This window comes from Osmerus eperlanus, chromosome 22, assembly GCF_963692335.1.
Source record: "Osmerus eperlanus chromosome 22, fOsmEpe2.1, whole genome shotgun sequence".
In the NCBI taxonomy this organism is placed as follows: domain Eukaryota; kingdom Metazoa; phylum Chordata; class Actinopteri; order Osmeriformes; family Osmeridae; genus Osmerus; species Osmerus eperlanus.
The window spans coordinates 8,355,935-8,365,818 of record NC_085039.1 but is presented as its reverse complement, the minus strand read 5'-3'; the positions used below and the strand labels follow the sequence as shown (position 1 = coordinate 8,365,818).

Here is a 9,884-nt window from a genome sequence, read left to right as displayed (position 1 = left end):
GCGGATGCAATGTCTCTTTCCATTGCATTACATCCTTTTGATTACACAGAACCCCCCACCCCACCCCTGAACACCACACGCACACAGAGAGAGAGAGAGAGAGAGAGAGAGAGAGAGAGAGGAGAGGGAGAGGGAGAGGGAGGGGGAGGGGGACAGACAGTGTAAGAATGCGGGTGTGAGAGGGGAGGTGCATTCAGGCACGTTTGAAAATGTGGGTGTAAGTGTGTGACCAGAGGGAGAGCACTGTGTGTGTGTGAGGGGGCTTAGCAGTATTGGGCCATTAGCTGCGCAACAGTCCAGTAAGCTTCATCTTCCTCCAGGATTTCATTGGCTGTCAGGAGTGTGGGATAGTGTGTGTGAGTTCCTTATAACAACTTTTTCCACATCACATTGCAACCAGCACAAGATTTGTAGCTCTCGGTTCTGGCTGCTTATCACCCACCACACCAAATCCACAGGTAAGTGCTGGGCAACTATTTCATCCTTCAGGACTTCTATTTGACAAAGTCACTGTGATGCTGTTATGTGGATCCATTTTTGATTGCTTTCTGCACTGCATACTGATGCGATATCACAGTCACGGTCATATTAGGCTTGAAGGTCACTCATTTGAAACATGTCACCATGTACTAGTCCTCACAACCAACACCTAAAGTATGACAAAACTTTGACCTCCATGTTTGTTGAAGTTAGTCTGGAAGAGGCAATGGAGCCTGTAGCACATGTACATGGCAAAGTTGATTTGCTGTAGCCCCGCTAGAAATGTTTTTTTTTAATGATGATTGCAATTTCAAAAGCTTCTTTGATAACCTTAGCCCCATCGTCGCTAATAAGGAGGAATGTAATCCCTTTATGTAATGGCCTTTTTAATCCAACTCTACTTGGCCAATGGGAATACTGTAATTTCTCATGGGAAGTACCCAAAGTTTGCTCCATGGACAGTGAAAGTGTTGTATGTGGGACAACAAATTAGCAAATAAAATTAAAACTGTCTCACTTGCAATATTGAAATTGATTTTTAATGCTGGCTGCTGTGGATCAATGCAGAGAAATATCCAATATGAGAAGATTTGAGGAAAAAAGGTGTTTCAAAGGGCTTTCTTTTATAACTAAAACTTAATCTTTCGTAACCCTCTGGGTTGAAAAGTCCTTTCTCACCTTGTCCATTGGTTTAACGTTTCTTTGAAGTTAGAAACGGTTACATATTATGTCCATTTGAAATTGATGAACTGTTGGTACTTGTGTGGTTCGGTTAGTCTGAAAGCACTTTTCCTTATGAGTGTGTGTGTGTGTCCATGGGAATGTGGGGCTGAGGTTTACAGTATGACCCTCAAATATGAAAAGCAAACTCTCATTCTTTTCACAATGCCTTGTATCCACAAAGGCAGGGTTATCAAGACAGGTCTTGGATCATGGTGTTTGCCCACTCATACCTCCAGGAGAATGAAAGAGCACCCCCCACCCTTCCCCTTCCGAGTCCCTGAGAGAGAAAGAGGTGAAAAGGTCAACGACAACCCATTTGACAGACGGAAGAAAAATCGTTTCCGAAATCATTCCACAACTGAGAAAGAAACAAGAGGAACACTTGACGCCCCCCAATCTTTCCTCGGTTCGCGGCCCCTCGTTGGAAGCCCGACGTTCTGCTCCGAAAAGCCGCCCGTTTTGGAGGCCTCTGCGTGTCCTTGTGAGCGCACAGAGACAAGGTTGTGTGAGGGGGCAGAGACGAGGTTGTGTGAGGGGGCAGAGACGAGGTTGTGTGAGGGGGCAGAGACGAGGTTGTGTGAGGAGGCAGAGACGTGGTTGTGTGAGGGGCAGAGACGAGGTTGTGTGAGGGGGCAGAGACGAGGTTGTGTGAGGGGGCAGAGACGAGGTTGTGTGAGAGGGCAGAGACGAGGTTGTGTGAGGGGGCAGAGACGAGGTTGTGTGAGGGGGCAGAGACGAGGTTGTGTGAGGGGGCAGAGACGAGGTTATGTGAGGGGGCAGAGACGAGGTTGTGTGAGGGGGCAGAGACGAGGTTGTGTGAGGGGGCAGAGACGAGGTTGTGTGAGGGGGCAGAGACGAGGTTGTGTGAGGGGGCAGAGACGAGGTTGTGTGAGGGGACAGAGATGGGATGTCCTGCGTGTGTGTGCTTCTCTGTTGCTCATCCCCCGGTTCCTTTTGTATTCCAAAACTCATTCATCTGTTAATGATTCATAGCTGTGCCCGCCAACATCCCTGGGCAGTTTGAATGGTACTCGTTGGGCAGGATAGGGCGCAGTAGGGCCAGTTGGTTCAGGGCAATTGGTTGGCATGGAGGCCGGGGGGGGTTGGCTCTGGAAGGTTGCATGGGAGTGGGAGTGGGGGAGGGGGTTGCTAGAGAAACAGATAGAGAACAGGGAGGTAGAGAAAAGAGTCGAAAGTCGCACCGAACGTGAGGAAGAGTGTGAGTTAAAGATAAGGGGGATGAGGTCTGAACGACAGGTAAAAGAGAGAGAGGAGGAACATGAAGAGGGAAGATAAAGATAAGGAGAAAGAGAGATACTGCAGGTAAAGAGAGAGAGGGAGGGCCAGCGGTCAATGTGCCCTGAGGATTTTCCCATTTGTTTCTCGGACGGTGCTAATGTGCGTGCGTGTGGGAGAGAGAGAGAAAAGTATATGGTTAGAAATCATGAGAGTGTACGGGTGCTCTCCTGCATACGAGAGTGTGTGTGTGTGTGTGCACTTGCGTGGATGTGTGTGAAAGAGAACCTCACTGAGCAGCTCTTGGTAATATAAGCTGATTAAACAATGGCTGACTCAGCTGAAACCTTTGCAGGTTGCAGAGCAGAGAACAAGGGTAGGAGAAGCTCCACACTGATGGCCCACTCAATACTACACAACAAACTCCAGAAGCCTCTTGTTAGTAATGACAGTTTCTGTCTGTTTACAACTCACACTGTCTGTGAAAACAAAAGCTAGACACTGTGAAAATCTGTTGCCTGCACTTCTAAACAACTGTTCTGCTACACAAAACACAACGTGCACCCTGCAGCACTGGTGTAATACATTCACTGCCATTGCATTGCAATGAGTCTTAAATGCAGTAAATATCATGTTATCTTGAATTTATTGTGTTCTGTCGATCTGCCTGCAGGAAATACAACAGAATAACAAAATGGGTTGCCAGGTTTGTTTTTTCAGCTAATTCTTTCATTTTCCTGTGCACCCTCTTTTCTTCATATTTACTGGCTGAAGGACAGACAGCCCAGACTGTTCCAGACCGTGTCAAAGTGTTCCAGGTCAACAGAAACAAGCCGGTCTCATCTCACCATGGCAACAGAGCCTGTGGCCAACAGAAGGAGCTCTGCAGATTCTCTGGATGAATGGGCCAACGAGGTCTGGACCGAGGGTGAAATGGATGTCAATGTTGGGAACAACCCGCTTCTAATAAGCAAAATAGCCCCCAAGGCAGAGCCAGAGGATATAGGTCTGGAAGCGCCTGACTCTGAAGTGACTACACATGAGATCAATGTTGACTCAGTCAACAAAATGGCCGAACTAGTCAAAATGGAGATGTGTCAAGAAGTGAACCAGAGTCCAAGTGAGTCAGAAGAAGGTGAAGTAGAGAACCACCCCAAAGTGATTAATGAATCTGCTCATGTGGCAGAGGAGGGAACCCCCTCCCCTTCTCCCTGCAATGCCCTGCCCCCACCAGCAGAGGGTGGTGCAGCCCCACCACCACTGAGTGACTCCATCAGAGATGTTGAGGTCCTCTCCAACCCCAAAGAGGATGACTTATCATCCGATAGCCAGGACAGTCAAGAATGGCAACCGACACCTTACCTCAGTGACCACGTGACAAGGGTAGCAGTGCCGCCGGTTGAGATAGAGGAAGACCGTGTCAGGAATACTGAGACAACCGGAAAGCTAGCAGAGCAGGTACAAAAGATCCCAGAGGGTCAGCATCACAGGAAACCCGAGGAGGTTTCACCGGAGGCTCTTGAAATCAGCACCCACACAATCCACCGGCGACTATCGAGAAACAGCTCAGATGACGTATTCACCATCGAATCCCCGGAAGGGGACCGCCCCTGCGAGGCGGAGGACGAGAACCGGACCGTGGACTGCAAGCCTCTGGACATCCCCTCGGCCAGGAGACAGTGGGTGACACTGGACAGCGCCAGCATCAAAACCCCCCAACCTCGCTCCTCCAGAAGTTCATCCAGCAGCCTCATGGCAGAGGACATGGCCCAGCCTGCAGTTCCCCCAGAGAGTCAGCAGGGAGAGCAGCAGCTGCCTTCGAGCCAGTCTTCCCAGGAGCACGACAACCAGGAAGCAGCACAACAGGTGTTCAGCCAGGGATCTTTGCCCCCAGCGACGGTCGCCACGGCGCCTGCCAATCAGGGCGAGGCTGGTTCCCAGGGCTGTGCTTGTGTTGTAATGACAGAAAGGCAGAAAGGGGAGGAGGAAAGTGGGGAGGGAGCCGGTGGAGGACAAACGGGTGAAGAGAAAGGTCAGAAAGTGAGTGGAGTCAACGAGTGCAAGGCGGAGGAAGAGACAGAGGAACAACAAAAGGTGAGCGACACCGAGCAAGTAGAAATAGAGAAGCAGAAGGCGGATCGACCAATCCCTGGGTTGAACTCCAAGGACAACACGGCCTCCGGAATGGATACAGACTTGTACGATGACAGCCAGAGCGACAGCGGCGTGTCTGCAGACTTCTCTCCGAACACCACCATGGAGCTCAACTACGTTCCTGGCTCTTCGGCGAGTGAGACGCCCATCGACAGGGAGATCCGTCGGGCGGTCCAGCGCGAGCAGAGCCTGAGGAGATCCAGAGGGCTCCAGCATCAAACCGCCCCGGAGTACGTCGATATTCCCCTCCGGAAGTCCATCCTGACCCAGCCCCTGCCCTCCAAGTTTGAGAATAGCCAAACGAAGGACAGGCACTTTGCCGGGAAGAAGATGCAGAAGGAAATTCGCGTCGAGACTCAGAGAGAGCAGGTTCTGGTCCAGCTGGGGAAAGTTCCGGGCTTCTACGACAAAGGCACGGTACGCCAGCTTAAAGAGAGGAAGAAACTATTCGAAGCCTTCCAGGAGCCCAAGGACGACTCCTCTAATCTGTCCCTCTTTAGCAATGCGCCCTCCTGGGTCTCTGCCAGCGACCTCTCCACCCTGGAGCTCCCAGGGGACGATTCCTCGGACGGCTCCACAATCGGAGGCTCCTTCGTAGAGAGGAGAAGAAGCCTGGATCTGTTGAGCCGGACCCAAAGCCCCAGCCCCGTCGCGGCCAGGGATGGGGGCTTCACCTACATCCCTCACGGAGGACCAGGCCTTACCGAGGGGACTAAGAGGCAGGTAATCATCCTGGACAACCCCCTGGAGCTCCCTGTCCCGACCCTCCACCATGCCAAGCTCCTGAGACCCTCTGAAAGCTCCGAGTCCCTCACGGAGCCGACGGCCCAGACCGTGGTCGACTCGGCGGCTCTCTGCGCCTCTTCGACGGACAAAGAGGCGAGCTGGAGGAGGAGCGACAGCCAAAGGAATGTGGAGGAGGACGAGGAGGAGGAGGATGTGCCCAGAGAGAATCCCTTCTTCAAGCTGCGCTCCTCCGTGGCTCTGGATGTCGTGGGGCAGGACATCCGGGAGGCCAGGGAGAGGGACAGGGAGCTGCGCAGGCAGAGGAGCCGCACGTACGGGGGGGTGGCCGCTGGGGCCGGGGTCGGGGGAGGGGAGAGGGCGGCGCCGAGCCCCACGCCCCCCCCACCCGTGATGAACGGCCTGGCTACTCCCGATCCACCTGTAACACCGCTGCGGATGTCATCTGGAACCCCAACAGGTTGGTGCCGTGTTCGTGTGTGTGTGTGGCCTGTGTTTGTGTGCGCACCCATGCCCTGAAATCTCCAGAGATGCCTATGAAATAGCTTAGCAAGCGCATTGTTTCATTTTATTGTGGTCAATGACACATCCTGGGACAACCATTGCAATAAATTCCATCTACAACAATAATTGCGCTCTAAAGCACCATTAACTAGACTGTGGCATGTATATAAAGTACATGACCATAACGGAGACAAGGCAGCAGCTGCTGTGTTGAATTAACTGCCTGAAGCAAAGTGTACAAAAACACGTAAAAATCCCTGACTCATATCTTGACCCGTCATTGTGTCAGCAAGAAAGGAGAAAAGTTTCTAAAAATCCATATTAGGATGTATTCCAAAACCAGGCCAGAAATGACCACTTTGTTTCTTTCTAGAATGCTTATCCTGATAGACAACGTAATCTGGCACACCAGATAATGCAGTATCAGGGAAAGTTCAATATGATTTTAAGGCTTAATCATTCATTTAACTTAGACTGTGTCCAGTTAAGAAAGTGGCTGGAATTCACAGATCTGAAACCTTTTAATCCTTGTGCTGCCTTCGGGTCACATGACCCAAAGGTTCATAACGAACCATCGTTGTGTTTACCCAATTTTACCCAATACAAAAACAAAGAAAATGAAAAAAGTAAATGCTTCACTTTGTTTGTGTATGGGGTAAAGTTTGTCGCAATACGACGGTGGGCCACAATGACTGATGGACAGAATGACCCAAAGATAACACAAGGGTTAGTTATCCTTATCTTCACCTTCAAATGAAGGAATCCAATATGGGTCCAATATGCATGCATGCTTCTAATTGGACATTTTGTGTCCAATGATCATCTCGTGTTCAATTGTCGGTGGCAGGAAATGTGGGCTTTGTGTTTGTATGTGTGTGTGTGACAAAAAGAGCATTGTTTTCCAACATGGAGCTCTTTGACTCACAGAACCTGCAAGGTTCTTATAGTTATATAGATTATATCTTATTGCATAGCCCTCATTTTCTGTACTTCTTCATCTCTGGTCTTTGTATTATATTAATCTAGCTCTCTCCCCTCTCTTCCGTGAACTCTCCGAGTCGGTTCATGGAATTGTCATGGAAACTCATTACAGTACACTGAAAAAGCATAAACAACAATCCTCTTCCTCTCTGTCCTTCCAGTGCGACAGTCCTTGGGAAAGCTTGGCATGTGGCCACCACCCCAGGCTAGCGAGGAGGAGTTTAACCAACTACAGGTAAGCCTCACCATGTTGCTTTACCCAGGGATGTGGACTTTTCCTGGTAATGGAAAGACAAATGGTGTGGGTTAAAATCCCCTCTGAACATCCAGTTCCAGTGTTTTCTGCACGAGATATCCATCTAGGGATCTCTTTGTCAGCACAGCTCCATTCTGAGGCAACAACGTCCTGGGTGATGTCACACCATGTGTACGGTTTTATGATGCCATTTATGGCCTAGCACAGTCTCACTGAAACCTATCTTGTTGGTGCAATTGCTCTGAAATAATCTACAGTACCACTCCCTACAGATACAACATCCACTGAAAATGGGAGGATGTTGTAAGGATTATCTGAGGAGAGAGAGAGAGAGAGAGAGAGAGAGAGAGAGAGAGAGAGAGAGAGAGAGAGAGAGAGAGAGAGAGAGAGAGAGAGAGAGAAGAGAGAGAGAGAGAGAGAGAGAGAGAGAGAGAGAGAGAGAGAGAGAGAGAGAGAGAGAGAGAGAGAGAGAGAGGAGAGAGAGAGAGAGAGAGAGAGAGAGAGGAGAGAGAGAGAGAGAGAGATAAAGAGCAATCGATGAAGAATGAGAAAGATGGAAAGAAAGTCTGGAGAAAACTTCTTTCCATCGTTCTCCTTGTGGACTCTGTATCTCCTTGCAACTCGCATGTCTCAGATTAGCAGAGCAGCATTGATTCAGCCCCGCTCCGTAAACCAGGCAAAGATTCTGTTTATTTTTCATATCTCTTTATCTCTCTCTCTCTGTCCTCTTCCGGCATTAGCATAGCAGCCCCTGTTCCCTGGTCTCTCCGCGCTTGTTATTCATCCACACAGACAAGCCCGAGATAAGAGTGCTGTAATGAACAGAGGGATAGGCTGGGGAGTAGGAGATATGTACATTCACACAGAGCTGTGAGAACAAACACAGTCTATGAATCACTATCATGCTGACCCCTCCTGACCTCAGTGTTAATGATGTTTACCTGATCAATCACCGCTAGGGCGGGCTGGGCCTTGCAATTCTGTCTGTCTGTTCTGCTGTTCTGTCTGTCCGTCAATCATTAAGTTTTCTGTCTGTCTGTCCGTCCGTCTGTCTGTCTTACCGTTCTATCTGTCTGTCTGTCTGTCCTCCCATACACATTCAACTATGAAGAACCATGCCCTTCTGATGCTTGAATTTCTGCTGAACATGCAACATCGCTCTGCATAAAAGCGTCTGCTGAATGTATAAATGTAAATGATCTACTTAGTTCTCTCACTCTCTTCACTTCTCTTCTACGGTATACTGATACTGATCCCCCCCTCCCCCCCCCTCCTCCCCCTCCCCCCTCCCCCCCCACACCCCTCTTCCCCTTCCCACCCCAGGTGATCCAGAGCCCCCAGACCCCCAGACAGAAGACCCCCTTGCTGCAGCGCTGGGAGTCAGGACTGGTGAATGGACACAGGGAGGGGGAGGAGGACTGAGACCCTCCCTACACACACACCACACACACACCTACCCACCCAGGGACCTTTAACCCCAGGGCAGGCTAACTCTCTGGTTCTGCAAGCCAAGGGGTCATTCACGTCAAAACCACCGTAAGGACTACCCACACTGTACAAGTCTGACGAACTCAGATACTGACGTGAAACAGTGGATGTTGGAGTTGTGGAATACGGGAATGCTGGGACTTCAGAATGGCTGAATATTCAAGTTGATGATGTCATAATATCAGGGCAAGAGGATATGGGACCATGCAGAAAGTCTGGTGGAAGATTCTAGAGCCTGACTGGCAAAATCAAGCGTGGATTCTATTTTGATGATGATTGAACAAACCTTTTAAACCTAGTTGTGTTTATCAAGCCTATATCCAAGCATATATTTGTGTGTAGGCCTACCTGTAAATACAATTTGTGACAAATCGAATCTTTTGAACGAGAATCATACCTTCCCGTAGTTTCTACCCCACAGGCAATTAAAGCAGTGTGAAGGTTAACAGGCGTTGCCATCATGTGATGTTGTAAATACAATGACAGTTGGCATGACAACTGTGCGTCATTACTAGTTTGACTTAAAATGTTGTTGGATCACCTTTTTTTTTATATTCAAACATACATACACTGACATACAGCACATCCAACTAGAGAGGGTACAATTTCTGCTTGCGTCGGTTGCACAGGGGTCCGTTTTTTAATGACATTTTTACAACTGATATTTATGTATATTTTATCTAAAAATGCATAGGGCCTACTTATTATTTATAAAGATTACATAGATTTAAAAGCATCTTTTTTTTGCTGCTCATTTACAACTAAAAATACGAGTGAAGTGTAGAATGAAATATGATGTCTTCTCATTTCCCCTGCAAGAGGCAGCCTCATAGCTGAATCAACGAATACATTTGGCAGACCGGTGTAAAAATTGACCTAATCTCTATGACTTAAACGTCCTTTTAAGTTTTCCCTTCTCATTATATTTTCAGGCATTTAGCCTACTCATATTGCATTCATTCATGAATAAAGAACCCCCTTTGAAGATTATTCTACGACGTTACCGGCAGTAGAAGATGGAATCGCGATTCAAACAGTACCATCTGCTAACTGAAAAAATGCCCTCAAAAACGTAAATAAGCTTGACATTTATTTAGTGGAAAATCGCGCATTCATAAAAAGCTCACTGGTAGCGATCATTGTCAGTAACAACGCAAAATGCGATATAGCCCTGTGTGGAAAAGCTGCCCCGGTAAATTCTACTACGGTACAGTACTAGACTACTGTGTTCGTCTTGGTAGCGATTGCGTTGGTTGAATTCGATTTAACGTTCCGTTGTAAGGTTTAGGCTGAAATTAATTATTTTCATGAACAGATT

At 48.6% G+C, this 9,884-nt stretch overlaps 1 protein-coding gene across 2 annotated transcripts; it reads left to right on the top strand.

The window, feature by feature from the left end:
- The first annotated feature begins 302 nt into the window (after positions 1-302).
- On the top strand, positions 303-9,135 carry misp3 (MISP family member 3). 2 transcript variants are annotated; one of them, XM_062448342.1, is made up of 4 exons: positions 303-458; positions 3,228-5,797; positions 6,984-7,057; positions 8,402-9,135. In XM_062448342.1, the coding sequence occupies exons 2-4, from the start codon at positions 3,289-3,291 to the stop codon at positions 8,498-8,500; spliced, it is 2,682 nt and encodes an 893-aa protein (XP_062304326.1). In that variant the 5' UTR covers positions 303-458; positions 3,228-3,288; the 3' UTR covers positions 8,501-9,135. The 2 variants fall into 2 exon arrangements, with proteins under 2 accessions (XP_062304326.1, XP_062304327.1); XM_062448343.1 differs by lacking the exon at positions 303-458 and having other exon boundaries at positions 2,436-5,797.
- Positions 9,136-9,884: the final 749 nt, after the last annotated feature.